General features: G+C 37.5%; 1 protein-coding gene and 1 long non-coding RNA gene across 4 annotated transcripts; one reads left to right on the forward strand and one right to left on the reverse strand.

Annotated features, from left to right (window-relative positions):
• The first annotated feature begins 214 nt into the window (after positions 1-214).
• Positions 215-22,558, forward strand: LOC141771694 (uncharacterized). 3 transcript variants are annotated; one of them, XM_074642225.1, is made up of 19 exons: positions 539-771; positions 4,184-4,215; positions 6,380-6,550; positions 7,539-7,571; positions 7,703-7,768; positions 9,598-9,630; positions 9,739-9,774; positions 10,175-10,216; positions 10,310-10,371; positions 10,560-10,612; positions 11,450-11,673; positions 12,004-12,257; positions 14,254-14,379; positions 16,318-16,453; positions 16,720-16,767; positions 16,862-16,936; positions 17,107-17,397; positions 17,863-17,923; positions 22,490-22,558. In XM_074642225.1, the coding sequence occupies exons 3-18, from the start codon at positions 6,418-6,420 to the stop codon at positions 17,889-17,891; spliced, it is 1,641 nt and encodes a 546-aa protein (XP_074498326.1). In that variant the 5' UTR covers positions 539-771; positions 4,184-4,215; positions 6,380-6,417; the 3' UTR covers positions 17,892-17,923; positions 22,490-22,558. The 3 variants fall into 3 exon arrangements, with proteins under 3 accessions (XP_074498327.1, XP_074498326.1, XP_074498325.1); XM_074642224.1 differs by lacking the exon at positions 22,490-22,558 and having other exon boundaries at positions 540-771; positions 17,863-19,170; XM_074642226.1 differs by lacking the exons at positions 6,380-6,550; positions 22,490-22,558 and having other exon boundaries at positions 215-771; positions 17,863-19,170.
• On the reverse strand, positions 16,764-23,986 carry LOC141771695 (uncharacterized). Its single transcript, XR_012594755.1, has 3 exons — positions 23,650-23,986; positions 22,066-22,088; positions 16,764-17,336 (listed from the first exon to the last, which is right to left on the reverse strand). It is a non-coding gene; the product is annotated as an uncharacterized LOC141771695 (long non-coding RNA).
• Between the last annotated feature and the right edge of the window lie 323 nt (positions 23,987-24,309).

Below are 24,309 nucleotides of genomic sequence, written 5' to 3' on the forward strand. Positions count from 1 at the left end.
GTTCCAAAAATTGTCTTTGACATGTGACTAGCTTTAAAAACTGTTTATGACTTCAGTCTTGCATTATGTGTAACAGCAAACATCTACATTATCTACTTCAATCTCATATTTTATTATTGGTATATCTAAAAAAAAAATGATGAAAGCCCAGATGTAAATCATCAACATGACTTTACAAAGCCTACACTAAAGGCGGGATGCTGCAGCACCGCCCACATGTGTGGCGTCCATTCGTGCGCCTGCGCAGCACCGCTGATCCTGAAAGCTGCTCCATCTGTTATGAATAGCGCAATATTCAGCAACATGATGTGAAGATCTGTGTTTTTCAGCCTATTGCTTACACTCAAAGCACAGTGTTTGTGAGAGCACAAACAATGCATCCACATGCACGCTGCAAAACTGTTTTCTTTTTGGATTATTGGACACTTATGTGCGCCTTTTTTTTTGGTTAAGTGAAACCAATCTAAATCCTATGTTTTGTTTTGCTGAAGAAGAAGGGATGATGCAACCAAAGAGATGTTAATAGTTCGAGGAGCCACGAGGAGTATGGTGACCATTATTGCGCCAATTAGTGCTTAGTGCTTTAACGAGAGAGACACTGATAGCTGATGGTTGGGTCATATTACATATCCAGGTGCGTTAATGCGCAGACGCTGCTGCTGCGCGCTGTGGAACAACAGAAAGTGTAACAGCGTTTGGTTACTGATAGAGCAGGAGGAGGATGGTGGCGGAGATGGCGAGCTGCGGAGCGGGTTGTCACCTGGAGGACGGGTAAGACTTCTTGTTGCTTAACTAGACGAGTGTGATCTGTTTTTACATCTGTTGTTTGATCGTGTAGCTCCAGTTCAGAGACAGCATGATGCCTGCAGAGGATGCAGCGCCAAAATGTGCACCGCGTCAACACAGGAAGTATTTTGTTTCTCTCGGTTGTTATGGGCTCATCTGTTAGTGCATTTTTATATAAAAGAAACGAATCTAGGATTACTGCTTATTGCACGTTATAAATACGTCTAATTGGGCACAAAGAGGAGGTAACAACAAGAGAGTGGTGATGTCTTTGTTGGTGTTTCTGTGCGCTGCACGCTGCTGCTGCTGGGTTGTTGTTACACATTAGTGGTGACTCACTGACAACAGTGTATCATCATGCTGTCTAGAGAGCGTGTTTGATAACAAAAGATGAAGATATAAAGCAATTATTTGATAAAGTTATATTCTAAAGGTTAATAAACTAAAAAAATCCTTATAGGAATAGAAAAAAATAATCACATTATGTCAATGTAACCTCATCATACAGGGCACTACACAAACAAGCCTTTAAATATGACTTCCTGCTTACAGTTTTTAAATCTGGTTTATGATATAATGAATGAAACACACATGCCATATGTCACACACATGGTTTTTACCAACATGCTGTCCCATTTGTTTTTTTTTAGGGCTGTCAATTGATTAAAATATTTAATCACACATTTTTTTATCTGTTTAAAATTAACTTTAAAGGGAGATTTTTCAAGTATTTAATCCCCCTATCAACATGGGAGTGGGTATATGATTGCTTTATGCAAATGTATGTATTTATTATTGGAAATCAATGATACAGTATAGTAAACAATGATAAATATTGTCCAGAACCCCTTACAGCTACTGCACTTTGCGTACAAAAAATATGCTCAAATCATAACATGGCACACTCAATCCCAACATCTGTCAGTGTGCTGACATGACTATGACTTGCCCCAAAACTGCATGTGATTATCATAAAGTGGGCATGTCTGTAAAGGGGAGACTCGTGGGTACCCATAAAACCCATTTTCATTCACATATCTTGAGGTCAGAGGTCAAGGGACCCTTTTGAAAATGAACATGACAGTTTCTCCTCGATAAAATTTAGCGTAAGTTTGGAGCGTTATTTAACCTCCTTCGTGACAAGCTAGTATGACATGGTTGGTACCAATGGATTCCTTAGGTTTTTTAGTTTCATATGATGCCAGTATCTTCACACTAGTTTAAAGAAAAGAGTTAAACGTGTTATTATGGCTTTAACTTTGACAGCCCTAATTCTAAAGGCTAATAAACAAAAAAATCCTTATAGGAATGTTATAAGTGAGAAAAAAATAACCACATGCATGTGTTAACGTCAATATAACCTCATCATACAGGGGACTACAAACAAGCACTTAAATATAACTTCCTGCTTATAGCTTTTAATTATGGTCGATGATGCTACGAAACACGCACCATGTGTCACACACATGTTTTTACCAACATGCCGTCCCATTTGAAATGTTTTTTTTTATTTGAAAATGATTGATACCAATCTGTTTAATAGCCTACTGTAGTTATACATCATTTACTATCAGTTGTATTGTGAACCACAGACAGGTGAGGTGATACTGATGACTCATTGTCCTCTGTGTGCTGCTGTTGTTGCCAAGGTATCGTTGGCCTGGTGATGAGGGCTGGAAAAGTCCCTGAATGAACAATACCATACAGGGTTTTATAACTTTTGTACTCAACAACCTTTAAAATATTGAGTGAAATAAATTTGCTTTCATGATGTTTATGGACCGCTATAAACATCATATTGAAACCAGTGAGGTGTAATATTAACGACTGAATGTGGCAAAGGTCAACCGGCCAACTGACAGTTGTTTATCTACACACAGATGTCCCTTCTCTTCATTGTGTTTATGGGAAGTTGTAAGAAGCATGTAAATGTTGTGGCTTTTATCTTTCAGCCAGATACAGACCAACACCCTGTTATCATATTTTGTTGGAGGAATATAAGATAAGTGAGAGCAGAGAAAGTCTGAGAACTCATGCAGGGAGTTTATTTATTGTCTGAAAACATTTGAGCGCCGAAAAGTTAGACTTTGCTCACAGGAAGAGATGATCACCGTGGCAACTAATGAGCCTCGGTGTTGTTGTGGTGCGACAGTCTGGCAGAGAGAGCGAGTTGACCTTGAAGAGGAGAAAACAGCATTTCCTGGACAGATGTTTGAAAACAAAGGAAACCACAGCGCCTTATCAGAATTAACAGACGCCAAATAAAAGACCACAAGTTATTCAGGTTTAATAATACTAATTCCCTGATTCATCACTTTGCTTTTGATCACCCTGTTCTGTATTTTTTACAACTGAGGGAGTGAAACGGGAAAAGACGCAGCAGGGCACGATATGACCTACCTTTTCACGCCTGCTGGTGGTGAACTCGTTCTTCTTCTTGTGACGTTGGCTCTCTGTCTTTCCCCCCCCTGACGGATCTCAGGCGTGTTGCCTCTTGTTGATGCTCAGACTGTGTCAACAAGTTGCACCAGTCATCTGCTCATACACAACATCTGAACTATTGCACTTAGCTCACTTTTTGTTTGATATAATACATTCCTGGATAGTCAAGCTCGATCACATATCAAAAGCTTTAGAGAGCTAAATAGTCAGGAGGAACTAGTATTGATATCTGTTGTGCAGGGCTGGGTAACATGTTTGAAAATGTCATGTTATGATAAGATTTTTTTTAATATGCAGATATCAGATGTATGCAAAATTGCATGCAAAAATGTGTTCCTCTGTTAGCCTTTACATGTTTTCACATGTGTTCACAAACAAAATTTTCAATTACTAATTTGGTTAGTTTTTAATTGCAATGTGCTTGGAATTATTTAGACACCAGAATTTTGTAAAAGGACACCATGTGATCATATCATCACAATATGACAACACTGAAAGTAAATAAAGGATTCAGTTGAATATGAATCGCCCAGCCCAGTGGCTGTGTCTGAGCTATGAAAGAAGAAAAAGTGTCCAGACCAGTTTTATTAAATAGCAGAAGTACCCAGCCAGTATCTTTCCATGGCTGGTTTCCTGTACCATCAACACTGCCCTGAAAGTGGGTCAGAGTGGGAGTTTGGGTGGAGAGGTGAATCTATCATTCGACAGGATGGGTTGTTCTCAGATGTGTGAAAAAAAAAAGAGATGCAGGCAGTGTGTGCACATTTCCTGTTTTTCTGATCAATTCAACTGCGAGTTCCTATTCGAAAGCAGAAGTGGTGCCTGCAGCTGCACGGTTTTAAGAGCCGGCACTTTCAACCTCTAAATCCTCCCATAATTGTCATCACAACTCGCAGACGTCCCTGACATGAGTGTAATTTAAAGTTGTCTGAATGTTATCTCCTCTGCCCTACAGAGACGGAGATATCCCTGCGCTTGAAAACAAAGGTAAACATAAACCCATTTTCATTCCTTCCCTCCCTCCTTCCCCCTCACTGTTCTCTGTCTCATTTCACTTTCGCACCGAGCACGCGCACTGGAGGGCTTCATGTTGCTGTTTTTATACAGTAATTGTGCTACTGTATGTCGCTCCTCTGGCTCCTATTTTAATATTTTAAAGGTGTGCATCCTCACCTATAATTCGTCACTACTTTTGTTTTCCTTCCCTTCTTTATTCCTTCCCACCTTTCTGTCGTCTCACTGCTTGGCCTCCCTGATTTCAATAGAATTTGCCTTAGAGGGCAGCAGGATTTATGCACATGTCATATGATCACTTGCGTTCCCAGTTTTGCATTTGCTATTTTAAATACTGCCCACCAGTACACAAAATTCTTTTTATTTTTTCAGAATCAGGTTTATTTCGTATATACATACATATAATTTGACTCCAGTTTTTAAGCAGCTCTCTCAATTTACTTACACAGAATAGAAATAACAGAATAAAATAATATAATAATAAAAAATAAAAAATAAAATGTCTATATACATATATATATTTTCAGATATTCCTCTAACATTTACTTTTTTTGCTTGCGAGTTACCAAATAGTTTTTACCTCTTCATGCCAAAAACAGTCTGTAGTTGACTTGGTAATAATAGATTGTAATTTGCAATTGGTGATGATTAGGAATGCAGTGATCTGACTTTTTCTCTCCTGATACCGATTATAATACATCAACTCAATACAGATTACCAATCCAATATGAGGGCTCTATGTTTAAAGGGGACATATCATGCTCATTTTCAGGTTCATACTTGTATTTTGGGTTTCTACTAGAAACATGCTTTAATGTTAAAAAAAACACATTATTTTTCTCATACTGTCCGTCTGAATAAACCTGTATTCACCCTTTGTCTCTTTAAGCCCCCCACCCGAAAAAGCCCAGTCTGCTCTGATTGGCTTGTGAGAAAGATATGGTGCACCCGTAGAAATAAAATAGGAGTAGAAGGGTCATTGAACTGTTTGCTGTGGTAATTTGACTAGTACAAAAGAAAATGGCGATTTGTTGTTGGTCGTTATGGTGACAACAGAACAAAACGCCAATGGGGCCGTAAAGTGTGTGGTCGCAGCTCGCCGGGAAGAGAACGGACGCAGCTCCCGTAGACAGCTGGCTGGCTAGTTAGCTACAGTAGGTAGCTTGTCCCCAGGTGGAGGGGCCGTTCAGACCCGGCGCTGCCGCTGGCCACCAGCCCGCTGTTCGCCTCATTTTCCGTAATCAGTGCAGCAGCAAAGCCTGGTGGAACCAGCGCAAGAGCTAACTAGCCAGCTGTCCGCTAATTCCACCATGCCTCAACACCACACTGCTTACAGAAAACGAGTTGGACAAAATTGTGTGGCTGAAGCTTTAAGTTGTTCAATTTTACTAATTTACATTTACTGTGTGCCTCATAACGTTACTACTACACTGCTTGTTTAGTCGTCGTTCTCACCTCAATGAGTCCGCAACTTGTTGGACAAGTTGGTTTAGTTTATGCGGAAGTCATTATTTCTATGGGTGCACCTTTGCAAAGGTAGTTCTCAATCCGTGGGCGATATATTCTAATGAGCCTGCATGTGACATAGGAAGGGGAGCCACATCTGAATGGCTTGTTGAATCACATGTTTTCTGATCTAGACAGCCCTAAAACAACTCACTGGGTCGTCTTATTTCACAGTTTGTGGGTTGGTAGGCACTCCAGATACCCAAATGTGTGTACACAAGCACTGAAAAAGTGAGTTTTTCATGATATGTCCCCTTAAAAAAGTTGTATACCACATAAGACAACATGAGGCAAGATATTTATGTGGTGCTAAGAATTATGTTGGTGGCCTGCCGTGTCTTAATGAATAAAACAGATAGTGGAAACACTAAATCTTATAATGACCTTGACCAAGAAACTGTATTTATTGTGGATCGGTCATGTCCCCCCAAAAAGGTTAAGAACCACTGCTGTACATCACACATAAACCTTTTAATGCCCTTGGTTTTGCTATCATTTTAGACCAGCAGATGGCAGGCAACACCCATGAAACTACCCAAACATTTGAAGCTGTAAACAAGTGTGTGTTTGTGTTTGGGACGTGCATGTGTGTGTATCTGTGCGGGTGTTTTATCTCCACCTTGTTTGTCAGTCTGATGAAGGGGAGCGGCCATGCCAGAGTGAAGAGGGATGCCTGCTGGCTCAGATGAGGCAGTAGCAGCAGCAGCAGCAGCAGCAGCAGCAGCAGCACAGAAAGAGATTGGCCATAGGAGGCATTTGAGGACAAGGAGAGAGAAATGGAGGCGGGAGAGTGCAGAGAGAGGTGAAGCAGACAGATCGAGCGGAGTGGAGGAGGGAGATTGATGAGGGAGGTGTTGCGAGTGGAGCAGCGATGGCAGCATCTGCTTGTTAGTCTAAGATAAAACTCTGTGGGCTAGAGAGGATGGGCTCCATCCATTAGCCAGCCAGGCACTCAGCCAGATGGCCCGGTCCACGGACATTCACTGCTGCTGGGAGGAGAGCAGCAGCAGCAGCTCCTCTGGACCCATCTGTGTAAATGTGCCAGAATGTTAATGCATGGCACTTATCACAGGCTTCTTCACAGGGTGCCACAGTTCAGCTTGCTAAGGAATGATGGATATGTAAAAGCTGCTGGTGTAAATCAGACATACTGAGGGCTTTTTTGATGAGTAATAAGGATGAAAACACACACGGCACAAAAAGCAGAAGTAGAGGTCTCTCACTGGGGCTGCACCTGTTAAAGGTTAAACTCTGTACTTTTACTAATTTCTGACCCCTCAATCTACATAAGTCTCTCTATTCTTATTTATGTTTATTCTTATGTAACGAAAGTTTTAAGTGAGTGTTGAGTTTAGCAACAGGGCATGTGGCTGCACCTGAGGTTTGCATGAGTTTGGTGCATGAGTTTTTCCCCCTATGCAGTCTGTAGAAAATGACATATTATTGGGTGCTGTTTGTTTCTATTTTTATTGAGTTATGTTTCCTGTTCAGGTGAAATTAACCTTTTTTTTAAGCTTTACTCCTGAAACCTATAGTCAGCCATGCATTTACTACTGGGCAATATAATAACCACAGAATGGTGTTGATGTTGATGATGCTATCAAACCTTTAAAGGTGGTGAAGTTCCCATAAAGATGATGATGATATGGTTAACAACAAATATTCATAATGATATAGTAATGACTAATAAGATGGGAATTTACTATGACTTCCTCACATGTTGACATTATTGCTTTATTTGTTACAGACCAAACAACACTAACCTCAAACCAATGACTAATTTGTTACAGATAACGTTCCAGAAAGTGACAGCAGCAGCTCAGGTGAGTACAAATATCACACCACAACAGTTTAACTCATTTGTTCTTTCCACAACTCATATGAAAACTTAGTCATCTGCAGGGAATATTTTCAGCTCTGTCACGTGTCCCTTACATGTTGATTTATCGAACAGAGAACGCGGGAACATCCAACGAGGACAGCTCAGAGGAGGACGATGAAGAGGAGGATGTGGATTCTGGTGAGAGACACACTTTGAATTGCTCTATCACAGATCATACCTTAAAGCAGGGGTCGGCAACCTGCGGCACCGGAGCCACATGCGGCTCTTTAGCCCCTCTCCAGTGGCTCCCTGTGGATTTAAAAAAAAAATTAGTCTAAATGAATTTTTTTGTTTACATTTTCATTTTTATTTATCATTGTTGTAGGTCTATGGTGCGACGGTACGACGGAGTATTAGGGCCACATTGAGGAAAAAAAATAAATCTGAGATTTTGAGAATAAAGTCATAATATTATAAAGTACTAATTTTACGTGTTTTCTTTTTTTCTTGTAAAGTTACGACTTTATTCTCGTAATATTCTGACCTTTTGTCGTTAAGTTATGACTTTATTCTTGGAATATTACAACTTTTTTTCTCGTTAAGTTATGACTTTATTCTCATAATATAACTTTTTTTCTCATAAACTTATAACTTTGTTCCCGTAATATTACATATATTACTTATTTTTTCTAGTAATATGACTTTTTTTCCTTCATTGTGACCCTAATACTCCGTAGTACTCACTGCATTAGACTTATATACTATATTCTTAGACTATAAACTGTTACCTTCATCACAATGCTCAAATGTTTTGCGGCTCCAGACAGATTTATTTTATTTTATTTTGCCTAAAATGTCTCTTTTGATAGTAAAGGTTGCCGACCCCTGCCTTAAAGGAATAGTTTTAACATTTTGTCAAATTGGCTTATTCGCTTATATCACTCGTATGTCTTTATGTTGAATATTAAGCTATGGGGCGCCCTAGGGCCCTTTACTGCATGCCATCTCCTCTTTCTCCCCTGCCTTTCCTGTCAGTCTGTCTTTATCAAATAAAGCAGAAATACCAAAAAAATAAAGAATCTTTTAATATATAGCTATGGCTAGGAAACGTTACCTTAGCTTAGCATAAAAACAGGGAAACAGCTAGCCTGGTTCTGTCAGAAGGAAACAAAATCCACCTGCCAGCACCTCTAAAGCTCACTAATGAACATGTTATATCTGGTTTCTTTAACCCATACAAAAACCACAATGTAAAAACTAAAGATTTTACAGTACTATTTCTTGGCCTGGGAGCAGTGACTTCCCGTAGTCTTGTCATCACCCAGAGGTTGCCAGGCAACTGTGGGAGGCTTCGGGACTAAACGAGATATAACGTTTTAATTAGTGAGCTATAGAGGTGCTGGTAGACCGATTTTGTTACCATTGGACAAAGCCAGGCTAGCTGTTGGTGGTAGCTTCATATTTACCAGACAGACATGAGTGGCGGTCTTCTCATCCATCTCAGCAAGAAAGCGAATAAGCGTATTTTTAAAAATGTCAAACTATTTATTGATTTATTAGTTTATTTGTCAGGGACAATGCAAGAACATTGTAACAGGTTACAATAACATGATGCAGATGTGTTGTATTATAGGATTTCTAAGAAGGGTAATTTGTGACCCTGGTTAGGCTTTTCTGCTTAAAGGTCATAACATATCATTATTATCAAGAGTACATTAGTTACATCGAGCACTTAATAAATAGTGACATTCTCATCATACATGTGACATGATCATACAATATTTACATCACATTACAATCATTTTACATGAGTTGTGTATGTGCGCATGCGTGTATGTGCATAATTTTATGGGTGTGTGTGTCTGTGTGTATGCATACACGTAGTCTTTACGAGTATGTATGTATGTTTATCTATGTGTATCTGCTCCTCTATCTGTGCATCCATGTGTGCGGGCACAAGTGCATGATCATATTCATTTAATTTTGCCGTTCCTCACCCTTCTTTCTTGTATTTTGACTTTCACCAGAAGGCTGTGCTGAGAAGGAAGGAGGAGAGGAAGGTAAGAACCAATATCCTATTATCAATCCTAGAGAATCTTTGTAGCTCAAGCATTTAACAAGATACACAATGAATGGGGTTAAGTTTATCTCCTTTATGTTCTTTGCAGACAATGAAGAGGCCGACGCAGAGGAGTCTAAAAATGGTGCGACACTTCTTGAAACATCTACAAAATATCAATATCTGCCTTGTCAGACTGAGCAACTTGTCTGCTTTTTAAAAAACTGTGTGACGACCATGTCAGCTTGTTGTCATAGTTGCCATGGCTTTAGTGGTAACTCAGCAGACTATAGCCACACAACCGCATCTCTATGGCAGCCATACTACATAATTATGCAACAAAATGTCGGACCCTGCTGGCTTTTTTGGAACACAGAATTCGATTCGATGTGTAATTGAGCGTGCTCCTCCCTCGCTCACAACCAAAAAAGTGGCCCGCAATTTTAAAAATTTGTCTAGGGTGTCTGCCAGAGGCTTAACACAAGCTTTCAGTCTCTGACGTGATTTTCATATGATAATATTGGACTTATTATTTCACCCTCTAGATTCAGTCCCTGGACCTGAAGCAGAGGTTTCAAATGGGAAAGGTGAGCAGATCATAACTGATGTTACAGCGCAACTAATGTTCTGGAGATAGTGTCACGTCTCCTGTAAATAACATCCTGTTTTTTTGTCATAAGGCCTGGCAGATGAGATGCCCTTCAAACCCGTATGCTGTGAAAAATGCAAAGCCATCCAACAGGTGAGCTCAGAAACCATTGACAAAATGTGGTGAATTATAGTAGAGCATATTTGACAGATTCTTCTGGTATTGCGTAGGACCTTGTATAAGCCTCTAATAATTTATAGTTATTTAAAGAAAAAATGTATTTACTAGGATTTTTTTAATTGTCCAAACAAATAAACAAACGGTGTTGATTTGTTTGACAGAGCCATGGCAATGAGCTCGTTACCCCCAGGAGGATCTCTAAGGGACGATTACAGTGAGTATGACAGTGTGTCTCTGCCACTGATCTGGTCTGTGCACATTTATGTTGATTCTGGGGTTGTCAGATAACGCGCTTACGCAAATTCGTTTTAACGCCACTAATTTCTTTAACGCATTAACCCAACTTGCGATTTTGAGGTTGTATTGGGCTCAGTTTTAAAGCTAGAATGAAAATACTGGCATCATATGAAACTAGAAAACCTAAGGAATCCAAATCATACAAGCTTGTCATGAAGGAGGTTAAGTAACGCTCCAAACTAATGCTAAATTTTGGCAAGGAAAAACTGTCATGGCCATTTTCAAAGGGGTCCCTTGACCTCTGACCTCAAGATATGTGAATGAAAATGGGTTTTATGGGTACCCACGAGTCTCCCCTTTACAGACATGCCAACTTTATGATAATCACATGCAGCTTGGGGCAAGTCATAGTCAAGTCAGCACACTGACACACTGACAGCTGTTGTTGCCTGTTGGGCTGCAGTTTGCCATGTTATGATTTGAGCATATCTTTTATGCTAAATGCAGTACCTGTGAGGGTTTCTGGACAATATTTGTCATTGTTTTGTGTTCCTAATTGATTTCCAATAATAAATATATACATATATTTGCATAATACAAGCACATTTTCCCACTGTCATATTAATAAGAGTATTAAATACTTGACAAATCTCCCTTTACGGTACATTTTTAACAGATAAAAATTGATTTGCGATTAATCATGATTAACTATGGACAACCACGCGATTAATCACGATTAAATATTTGAATCGATTGACAACCCTTATTGATTCTATATGTACAGCATCACTGACTCTGACTCTGTGTGTTTTAGGGTGCAGCTTGAAGAGGGCACATACCAGTGTTCGGTCACCGGCCTGGTGTTTGAAGCATCGGAGCGGGTCCTCGTGCGGTACTCGGTCTTGTCCTGGTCCAAGTTCGGTGCGTTCCTCCGGGACTCCTGGAAATTTGCCGGACCCATCTTTAACGTGGACACAGTCAATAAAGATGCGTCCGTCCTCACGTCCATCCAGTTCCCTCACTCCGTCTGCCTTGCTGGTGAGAATGAATATCAGGGCTGTTGCGCTCCTGCATGACTTTTATGTTCAATATATAATTGATAATTATGATTTTGGCTTGCTGTGGTGACTCCATGGCCCATAAGGAAATGTTATGAACATCAAATATTTCCAACAAAGATGTTGCCTGGAGGTTGTATTGAATTTTGATAATGGCTGTGAAAGTAAAGGTGCAATTCTTGATTAATTATCGCCCATTTGAAGGCCTTTACACAAATAGTTAATTTTAGTGAGTATCATAATCTTTTATGATTTAGAGCTGCTCTAGGTGAAACATTAAACCTTCTTTTTCCCTATTATCATCTCACAGATCCAGAAAATGAGATGACATTCAGTGTCCTGCACATAAAGGACAACCGCCCACTCATCGAGCCGACAGTGGACCACTCCGGTAGCCACGTTAAGTGGAATGTGACGTCTCTGTCACCCGTGGGTCCCATCATTCAGACGAGCCAATCTGTTGAGCACCACGGGGTAGTCCTGGTCTACAAGCAGCTGGGCAGTGACAACAACAACTACAGCTTCCACGTCTACCTGGCCACCAACAGTGCATCCGACATCAAGGTAAGCGTTGTTGAATACTGTATGCAGAACTGAATTTATCTCTTCTCTACATAGATGATTGACAGTTTTCCTACTCTGTACTTGACAAGTACAACACTGACCGGGCCGTCATTGGTCTTTATGTGAATTTTTGAAACTGATAAAAACATGCCAGCTGTTTCGGAAATGTGGTCAGTGTGCTCTTTTAGTTGCAGGATCTCACTCTCAAACATGCACTTTAACCCATGTCTGGCAATTTCACATGTCAGTGTCATGATTGAAAAACGGTCTTGGTTTTTCTTGAAAGTTGCTTCCACCATCTGTCGACTCAGGACTGACAAACCCAAGTCACAATAGCATAGGTCAAAGTTTTGAGATCACCTGCTTGATCTCCCATTCCTCATCTAACTCGATTATAGCTCGATCATCTAGCTTGTTGATTTAGTTAGTTCAGCTAATTTAATGCGATTTAGAAACCCTGAGTTTTGCATCATTGGAACAAGTGTCCGTGTTCTAGAGGAGTAAAACTCTGCAAAGGATTCTGCTATTTCATCTGATTTTGTGACAAAGGTGTCTTGTGATTTTATTCTCTGTACTATATTAGATGATTGCTGTTTTCTCAATCTAAACGCTAATAATATGTTTGTCCTGTTGCCTTATTCATAATATCTTTGGTTGGTGAAGTCCCACAGTACGGGGGGAGTAAATGTGGTCTGCCTCGTGGTTCTTGTAGGCTGTGAAGCGCTACCGCTGTTTTCATATTTTTGGAGCTTTTCTGCCATTCAGATTGATGTTTCTCGCACAATTGGTGTCTCTATGGTGGCCTCAGTGAACTTTTAGGCTGATCTTCATATAGAAATATTTTTTTTATTATGGAAATATTGCCGATTCTGCAAGAGCCCTGAAAACGACGTCTTACTCCATAATTTGATTACTGGTGCCCACACACGTTTATTAAATGCACATCTTATGCCCAGCTTCTTACGACAGTAATATATTTCACATTGAAATACCGTTCCTTACTCATATGGAAATAAAACTGCCAAATTTAGCATATCAGAGGGACAACTTTCTCGTGACTTTACTCATTTAGTGTTTTAACTTTGGAATTTTTCCCTTGACGAGCGAGAGCCAAAGGTAAAAAACAAACAGACCAAAAAAAAAAACTTTCCTTGCGTGCGCACAAAGAAATATCCCATTCATGAAACCATCACCTGAGTCTCCCTACATATTTCAATCATCACAACTACTTAAGGTACGAAACTCCAGCAAAATACCTTAAATTGTGTGTGGGGAAAACTGAGAACAGAATCGGAGCCACAATGTAACTTTCACTTCTTGTTAAGTGTTATTACCACTCTGGCTCTGATGCTGTGAGCTTTTATAGAGGAGGCACCAGATTTCCAGGTTTTGTGATGAGGTTGTTATGTAGCATATTGGAATGCAAAAATACTATTATATAGTATATATATACTATATAATAGTATATATATCATAGTATATATATACTATATATATATATATATATATATATATATATAGAAAAGCAGAAGTGTTAGCATCTGGTTAAGTGATCATTGACTCTCTGGTAAAGGCCCTCTAGTAGTAATTTCCAGGTACGAAATGTCAGTGGCATTTAAAAAAAATGGTATCGATGCCACTGGTGTGTGTATTACTGGAAGTGCACCACTCAAGTCTGACAGCTACATGAAAGTATTGCTCCGTCATTTTCTACTGCTGAGGTCACTGAGGAAGTGTGTTTGTGTTTGTGGTTGTGTGAGCATGTGTGTTTGGGAGGATGCATCTGGTGAATAATCATACGTAATTTATTGTAACCCGCAAAAATGACAGTTTCTTAAAATATACCAATTTGAACTGTGAGTGTTTTTTTCCTTCCGAGACGCCTTCAGTTTTTCCACTCCGACTATGGAAAATGTGTTTTATTGAATGTTAATCACCAGGGATGTGACTTATTTTCTGTTTCATCTTGTCTTCCTGCTGTCCTTATGCAAACCAGGATATAGGCAAACAGGTGCGGAGCTACAAGAATCGCTACATTCGGATAGAGAAGCCTCCCACATGTAAACTGGACGAGGGGACGTATCGTCTCCTGAGCGAGCCAGAGGGAGACATCAAACCTCAGGTGTGTCTCTTTGCATATACATGTGTGTAGGGCTGTCATGATATCAGATTTTCACTACACGACTATCGTGGTCAAAATAATTCATGATAACCATATTGTCGTGGTATCTGTAGACAATTTGAAAAAAAAATAATGCTCAGTCAAATTCATCTTTAAATTTGTTTATCGTGCGTTTGTCTCTTTTTTGACAAATGAATTTCACTCACTTTTCAGTACCGATAGCGATACCTGGTTTTTGGGTATCGGCTGATACCGAGTACCGATCTGATACCAGTGTTTAATTAATAGGCGGTATGCCTCACTGTGTGGAAGTGACTGGGATTATTCTTTTTGTGTAAGGCAACACCAGACTTGACTTCAATATTGCTTTCCTATTGCTTTTCCTAAAACAAAATGTAACAAATAGATATACATTTACTGAATTATTTATTATTAAAATAATAAATCGTGCACCAGCAACTCGGTAAAAAATCTTAAAAATTAACAGGAATTATTATTCAAGTGTAAACCTTTTTAGTGCAGCAACAAATTGGTCAAAACTTAAGTCTTTAGTGCCATGAAAGTCATAGTATATTAAGTCACAAAAACACTCATAGTATATCATAAAAAGTCATAGTATAATATGTCATTTAAAAAGTCATAGTATAGTCGATTTTAGGGCCACTTCTTTTTAATCTATATATGTTACCCCTCGTTGATGTCATCAGGAGACACAGCATCTCTTTCCATAATTAATCAAATGATACACAACTTTACGTGCCTGTGTCTCCTGATTACACAGGACCAATTGATTCCCCCTTTAAATATATTTTAGATGTCTGGATGTCACAAAACTTTTTACAGCTCAACCAAGATAAAACTGAAATTTTAGTCATAGGTTGTAAAGCTCAGAGAGAAACTGGTTGCAAAATTAAATTCCCTTGGACATACCCCCAGCCAACAAGTAAGAAACCTTGGTATGGTCAAGATCTGAACTTTGAGGCTCATGTGGGGTATGTCCATTTTATCACCTAAAAAATATGTTTTCTCTCTGAGTGACACAGAGACGAATGCACACTTTTATATCTAGCAGGCTGGACTACTGTCTCTGATCTACCCCAAACAAATATATAAATCAGCTACAGCTGACTCAGAACCTTTATGGCCCCTCATGGTCCTCTGGCACTAGTTGGTTTGTAGTTCTAACGCGCAGGACTAAAACCTTTGTTCCAGCGGCTCGGAGCATCAAAGCTAAAAGCTGACTCACCAATCTGCCTGAGGATCTGAGAGCTGCTGGAAATGTTGAAATATTTAAACATAAACTTAAAACCTACCTATTCAGCCAGGCCTTTGATTAAGAAGGATTTATAGACTTTTTTTTTTATACATTATTTTATTCACTTATTTTATTGTGTTTAAGTCATACAATTTTATATTATTTTATTAAACAATTATTTTATTGAATTAAAGTTGTATTATTTTATTCTATTTGTTATTTTATTAATCTAGTTTTTAATTCCACATTGTATTATTGTTATTATAGCTTTTAATTGTGTTTTATTACATTTTTATCATTTTGTTGTCTCGCATGCATTGTTCTCAAATTGTTAAATTGCTGAATTGTTTTTGTCTTTTCTGCTGTTTACACTTGTTCTGTCTTATTTTTGGTTAATCACTCATTTGTGAAGCACTTTGAACTGCACTAATCTGTGTGAAAGGTGCTATACAAATAAAGTTTGATTGATTGATAAAAAGTCATAGTTAGGGCTGTCACGATATCACATTTTCACTACACGATTATCTTAGCCAAAATAATTCATGATAACGATATGATCACATATGTGAAATCGCTTATATTGCAACTTATATATTGAAAACAAAAATATACAGTGTATGCATTGGCTTCACAATAACATCATGTTTAATTATATATATATATATTTATGTGTCTCTGTGCAGGATTTGAAATTCACTCTTGCTGTGACCAAGATGAAAGGCTACTTTGAAGCTTTCTTTGAGCAGCCTCCTCCCTTTAAATTGTCTCTCATAGAGATTAACACAGAGGAGACTGTATGGTCCGCCACCATCAGAGAAGGTACCAGTACATGTAGTCTCACACTGAACACGTTTGGTGAATTTGCAGGTGAAAAAAAAAGAAATCTAGGAGTTGAGGCCAAAATCAGACATCAACATTTTTCCTCTGTTTATCGAAGAGCTGATAGTAACAGGAAACTGCAAATAAACCAAAAAGTGTTCACCGGTCTCCACATGTTTTTGTGTTATAAAGTGTGTGTGCATGAGTGTAATTTGGTTTCTACTCCGAGGTGGTGATGACTTTTTTCTTCTACTCTACACATCTAGGTGACTGTGTGGATAACACAGAAAAGAAGCCAAGGAAAAGAACGATCAGTAAGCTTCTTGTTTTTTAATCTTTTTAGATTTTTCCATCTCGACATGCTTTCAGCTTCTACAGGTTGACTCACATCATATATGTCTCTCATAGGTCGACGGAGGAGCAGCAGCAGCCCCTCAGAAGAAGAAACAATCTGTAAAAAGCGTCGATGGCAGGACGAGTCAGGTGACTTTTCACGTCTTGTACTAACGACTGACTTGAGAAGAACTTCAGGCACACACTTTGTTTTGCCCCAATCAAGTCAACAGAAACCAGCCCACGCCTCAGCTATTTCCAGATGCACCTGTCTGTCTAAAATTATACTGAAATAAAGTACCTGTGTGTCCTTTTTCCAGATGGAGTGAAAACAGGGATGACTCAGGGCCAGAACATGTCAGAGAAGCAGCTACTGCAGGTGGCCAAGCGGCTCGGGAAGGAGTGGAAGCAGGTGGCCATCTATCTAGACTTGAACTCCAGGGAGCTGGATGACATCCAGGCAGCAGAGAAAGATGTGACCATGCAGAAGCTAAAGATGCTGGTGGTGTGGAAGAGCAGAAGGCAGCCGGGAGAGGCCACGGCATACCACCTGCGGAAAAGTGTGGAGGAACTGGATGACTTGCCAAATGAGGTCCATCAGACACTACAAGGTAATAAACATCATCTAATAGATATAATAATATTGTTGGATAACCATGAACACCAGAGCTAGCGGTTCTGTGAGGATGCATCTAGGTACAGCAGTGCTTTGTTGTATAAGCAGGTATAATTAGCAGGTATAATGTTTACCATGTTCACCATTTTAGTTAAGCATGCTAACATTTGCTTATTTGCAACAACACAAAGTACAGCTAAGGCGGATGGGAATGGCATTAGTTTTACAGGCAGGTCTGTTCGTTCATAAACCAAAGTGCTGGACAAATTAACATTTTGATTTAATGTAGTGCTAGATTAAAGTGATTTCATCCCGAGGTGGACATGAATGTGTGTAGTAAATTTAAAAATTTGTATGAACTAAACTAGTTGTTAGTTTGATCAAAAGGAAAATTGATGGAGGCATCGTTGCTCTAATAAACCGACAACTTGTTGTGTTTTGTTTTTGTTGTCTTTTTTAGACATGATGGACAATCGAGCAGTTAAGTGAAGGAGATTTGACTTAAATAGACTATTGGATATCTGTTGTCCATCATCAGGAAGAAAAACAAATCTCAGGAATACAAAAAAAGCTGGGGATGGATATGGACCAAACATCAGCTCTTCTACCAGTATGGGTTTCTCTTTGAATATTTTCTGGACATGAAACTGACTGATGATTTTTTTTTGTATTGCCGCATTTCATGAAAAGGGCCACTGTCTTGACTTTAGATGGGCATTTTCCCTAATTTTATTCAAATGTAGTCCTTTGATTCTGTAATGAATACAGACTAGACGAGCTGTACCTAAAGCTTCACTTGTGTAGCCTAAATTTGATGCATAGCATTACCAGGTTAAAAAATGACCAGTAGAGGTAGAGGTCATTGAGGTATATAGTAGCTAATTATGTAGCCAGTAACACATGTTAATGTAGGTGCTGCAGTGTTGAAACTGCAAAGAAATGGGAAAAATCCAACCTGTGTATCTTGTTTCACTTTGAAATGTTATGTTTGTGGGACTTTTTATAAAACAATTAGCATTACGGATTGAAGTACTGAGCTATTTTGTGCCTCATTTGTTTTTACATGTTGTGTACATATCTTTTTTTTTTACTATTTCAAACCTGTGATCTATTTTTTATAGTCTGTTTTTATATGTCTATGTCTGTTTGTGTTTTATGTCAAACTACTTGGAGTTGCAAGAGGTCCTTAATTATGTTTTTTTTTATTTAACTTGAATTATGAATCCATCCCTGCCCACCTATGACTGGAGCGCACATCTTGTTAAGCATAAATGCTGTTGGATTCAGGGCTGAATTGAACTTTTCTACCTGTGAGTGCAGCTACAACCTACATTCATATATTTTTAGAGTCATCTTTTCAAGGCTTATTTCATAGCGGTAGAGCTTACAAAGCTGTAAGCTGCCTGTGGAAACATTTCAGTTAAATTTTCTCAACATCCCAACATTAGTCCTATCAAGCTTTGTTTCTGTTTTACCCATTTTCAAATGACACTGTTTCCAGACGTCTCAAAACTATTTGGGAAAAGCGGCAGGAATGTTATCTGGATTGTTGAATCTTTTGGAGTCTTCCATGCCGATATGGCGATGCAGGGATGTTTACATTCAGTGAACAGGGTTGCTTCCTTAAAAAAAAAACGTACCACCGACAATCCAGTCCGTCCTTTTTTGCACTTGTTTCTATCATGTCTGAGTCCCTCCAAAGAATTGTGGAATAATTGTAACGAAGCAAATGTTGACTGAATAAAAGAGAACATTTCTTTTTACTTAATTTAAAGTGTCATCAGTTCTTTTTTCATTTACACCCAGTTTCATTCAAAAATCACTTCCACTTTAGCACTTGATACCAAAACATACATTATAAATAACAAGTAACATCAAAGGCCATCAAGTTAATAAATACATCTCAAATAACTAATATTGTGCAGCATGTGAAGTGCAAAAGGTGATAAAAAAGTCATAGTATAGCATGTCGAAAAAAGTAATAGTATAGTACATAAAAAAAAGTGATAAAAAAGATAATATAGTAAAACTTTTTTCGACATGCTGTAATATTACTTTTTATCACTTTTTTCGACATTCTGTACAATGACTTATCACTATTTTCAACACACTACGACTTTCCTCAACATGCTATACTATGACTTTTTTATCACTTTTATCGACATGCTACACTATGACGTTCTTTTCATTTTTTTTACATAATATAATTTGTCTTTATAATTTTTTTCGACATACTATAATATGACTATTTTCGCCATATACTATAACTTTTTTCAACATACTAAACGATAACTTTTTTCGACATACAATATGACTTTTTATCCCTTTTTTCAACATACAATACTGTGACTATTTTATCCCTTTTTTTCGACATGCTATACTATGACTTTTTGGACATACAATATTATGACTTTTTATCACTTTTTTCGACATATTATACTATGATTTTTTTCGACATGCTATACTATGACTTTTTATCATTTATTAGACACTGTACTATGCCTTTTTGTCACTTTTTTTGTTATACTTTACTATGACTTTTTTGACATACTACACTATGACTATCACTTTTTTCGACATGCTATTCTATGACTATTTTATCACTTTTTGGACATATTATACTATGATTTTTTTCGACATGCTATACAGTACTATGACTTTTTATCATTATTTCGACATACTAAGCTATGCCTTTTTTATCACTTATTTCATCACACTATACGATGACTTATTTCGACATACTGAGCTATGACTTTTTATCACTTATTTTGCCATACAATATATACTATGACTGTTTTCGATATGCTATACTATGACTTTTTTAATCACTTTTTTCAACATGCTATGCAATGATTTAAAAAAAAAAAAATTCAACATAGTATACTATGACTTTTTTCGACAAAAGTAATACAAAAGTCCTAGTATATCATGGCGAAAAAGTCATGTTGAAAATAGTGATAAAAAAATAGGATTTTATGTTACAGAAGTGATAAAAAAAAAGACATAGTATAGTATGTCGAAAAGTGATAAAAAAAAGTCTTAATATTGTATGTCAAAAAAAGTCATAAAAAGTCAAGGTATAATATGTTGATAAAAGTCATAAAGAAGTCATAGTAATATATGTTGATAAAAGTCATAGAATAATATGATGAAAAAAGTTACAAAAAAGTCATAGTAAAGTATGCCAAAGAAATCATGTTAAAGTATGTCGAAAAAAGTCACAAAAAAGTGATAGTATAGCATGTCGAAAAGTGATAAAAAAGTCATAGTATAATATGTCGATATATGTCATAGAATAGTATGTCGAAAAAAGTCACAAAAAAGTGATAATATAGTATGTCGAAAACAGTGATAGTATAGTATGTAGAAAAAAGTGATAAAAATGTCATAGTACAGTATGTTGAAAAATGATAAAAAAGTGATATATAGAGCATGTCGAAAAATAGTCACAAAAAAGTGAAAAAGTGAGTGTAGCATGTTGAAAAAAAAGTCATAGTATAAAATGTCGAAAAAGTCATTATATAGTATGTCGAAATAAGTCATAAAAATTCATTTTACAGCATTTAAAAAAAAATCATAGTATAGTTTGTCAAGAAAAATAATAAACAAGTCATAGTATAGTACGTTGAAAAAGGTGATGACAAGTCATAGTATAGCATGTCGAAAAAGGTAAAAAAAAAAATAGTCAGTTTAGTATGTCATAAATAAATCATTCATCTTTAACTTTGTTTACTGTGGGTTTTTGCCTCCGTCTCATGCTCAGAATGACAGCTATAACATGCAGATTTTTAGCAGGTATAATGTTTACCAAGTTCACCATCTTAGCTGAGCATGGTAACATTTGCTTATTTGCAACAACACAAAGTACAGTTAAGGTGGATGGGAAATGTTATTAGTTTTACAGGTAGGCCTATTTGATTATAAACCAAAGTGCTGGACAAATTTAAATTTTGCCCAAATATAGTGCTAGATTAAAAGTTGGAGGATCACCAACTGTATTACATTTCATCCCTCGGTGGACGTGAATGTGTGTAGCAAATTTCATTACAATTCATCCAAAAGTTGAGACATTTCACTAAAATTCACAAATGTTGTCCTGTTGGTGGTGCTAGAGGAAAAGGCATGGATCACTAAAGTCAGTATGATTCATCCTCTGGGAACCATATACTGTATGTCCGTATACAATTTTGTGCAAATCCATTTAGTAGTTGTTGAGATGAAAGCATTGCCATCCATAGAGCCACACTGCTAGCATGTCTAAAAATGCTGGGTGCAGCTTTAATGCTTAAAAGTGCTTGTTTTCTCAGTCACTGCTGTTCAGAATCAGAATCAGAATCAGAATCAGAATGGTGTTTATTGCCAGGTGTAAGAGGTATACACTAGGAATTTTCTTTGGCATTTTTGGTGCGAGACAAACAGTACAATATAATAACAAAAGAATGGATAAAAACAAAAGAATAGATAAAAGAATAGATAAAAACGTTAGAATAAAATAATAAAAATGTACAATTTACAAATTACAAATAAGCTATAAATGTTCAGACTAGATAAACCATTTCATGACATCATATTGGTAACTAGTCCTCATCTAGAGCTGTATATTAACTGACATAATTTGCTCATAAATTATGTTATAGGAAGAATATTGAAAATGCAAACTCACCAGATGGATTTCTTCTTGGCAGCCTATAAGATGGGGAAAGAAATGGCATCAGGTAGCAGTATTATCCATTAAAGTCAATACAAGCCATGTACAATTAAAAAGATGATGCAGGACTGCTTCCTTGCAGTGCTGCGTAGCTGCACAGTGCTGGTGGCCTCTGACCTAGATATATAAATCAGATTAGAGTTTTAATCATTAGTATTGCTGCAATAAAAATAGAGCAAATATGTGACTGAAATGTCCAGGTGCTGGGAGATAACTATGCAAGACAGTTATCCATAGTATAATACCCTTGATCAGGAATGATTTTTAACTTGTGATAGGCATTTGTATTTCAAAATGTGATATTTTTTATAAACTAAACTAGTTATTGGTTTGATCAAAATGGAAATTGATAGATTTGTCATTAGTTGTAATGGACAAACTGTTGCTCCATCATCAGGAAGAAAAAGAAATCTCAGGAATACAAAAAAGCAGAGGATGGATGGACCAAACATAAGCTCCTCTTCTCCCAGTTTGAGTTTCTCTTTTGAATTATTTCTAGGCATGAAACTGACGGATGGGTTTTTGTATTGCCGCATCATGAAATGAGACACTGTCTCTACTGTAGTATATCTAAATGTAGATGCTGCAGTGTTGAAGCTGCAAACAACGGGAAAAATCCAACCTGTGTATCTTGTTTCACTTTTAAATGTTATGTTTGTGGGACTTTTTAGAAAACAATTAGGCATTATATCAAATGCACGTGCATGTGACTTACCAAAGCACTGAACTATTTTGTGTCTCATTTTTACATTTGTCCTGTCCATAAAATTTTTTTTAACCAACTATTTCAAACCTGTGATCTATTTTTTAAAGTCTGTTTTTGTATGTTTATGTCTATTTTATTTGACATCTCTGAACCTGTAAAACTACATGGAGTTGCAAGAGACCTTTAATTATGTTTATTTTATTTTACTTGACTGGAACGCACATCTTGTTAGGTATAAATGTTATTTGTGTGTATTACAAAAGTGTACACTGTGGGGTGAAGCTAATCAGGAGCATTTGGATTCAGGGCTGAATTTAACTTTTTCTACCTATGAGTGTTTGTTTATCGTTTATTTGTTTTGCACAATTTAAGACTGTACAACATAACAAAAAAATTAATGAATAATATACAGTGCAGGAAGAGGCAAAAAACCCACTGGGCTTATCTGAAGCCTCCACCTAGAGACAAGATTAATATAAAGAAATAATATCACTACATAATAGTGATAACAAACAATGCAGCTACAGCCTGGCAGCAGTCATATATTTTTTACAAGTCATCTTTTCAAGGCTTATTTCATAGCTGTAGAGCTTAGAAAACTAACTATCCTGAAAGCTGCCTGTGGAAACATTTCAGTTTCATTTTCTCAACATCCCAACATTAATTACAGCTTTGTTTCTGTTTTGCATATTTTCAAATGACACTGTTTCCAGACGTCTCAAAACTATTTGGGAAAAGCTGCAGGAATGTTATCTGGATTGTTGAATCTTTTAGGGTCTTCCATGCAGATATAATGTTTATACATTCAGAAAACAGGGTTGCTGTTGACACACCTTTTGTTTGTCAGGGGATGACTTGCTTCCAGTTCTTTCTCACCAAAACAATTGCCAAAATTTACAGTCGGATACATCAGTCCATTTATGTTCACACTACAAAAGTATGTTACATCTCTTCAAACACCGCCATCATTAACCTGACTCACTGGACACAAACCAATGACCTCTCTGTGCGACACACCTGAATCAAATGAGTCCTCCACTGTGGCAACCCACAGTGCCACACATTGGTCACCTTTGAAATTGCTCCAACAGCTTCCTTAAACAACTTAAAGCTGCAGTGAGTAGAATTGGAGCAAATATGATAAAAAAAAGAAGTTATTTTTATAAAACGGTCGCTATATCCTGACAGTAGTGCATGAGATAGGTAATCTGAAAAAAAAATCATGTGCCTCTGTGTCCTCCGGTGCTCCTAACGGCAAGATTTCACAGACCGGAGGAAAACAACCAATCAGAGCCGAGCTGGAGCCTGCTGTCTCTGAGCAGCTGTCAATCACTCAAAAACTCTGATCTAACGGTCAAACTAGGCAGCACTGATCAAATATGAATCAATATTCTGTTACTGTAATGCCTATTTCTCACAGCAAATGTTTTCAGAAACATCTTGTAGTGTACTGTTTAGCTGTAAAATGAGAAAGTTTGCCAATAGGAACGCTC

The sequence above is a fragment of the Sebastes fasciatus genome, chromosome 7, assembly GCF_043250625.1.
Source record: "Sebastes fasciatus isolate fSebFas1 chromosome 7, fSebFas1.pri, whole genome shotgun sequence".
Classification (NCBI taxonomy): Eukaryota; Metazoa; Chordata; class Actinopteri; order Perciformes; family Sebastidae; genus Sebastes; species Sebastes fasciatus.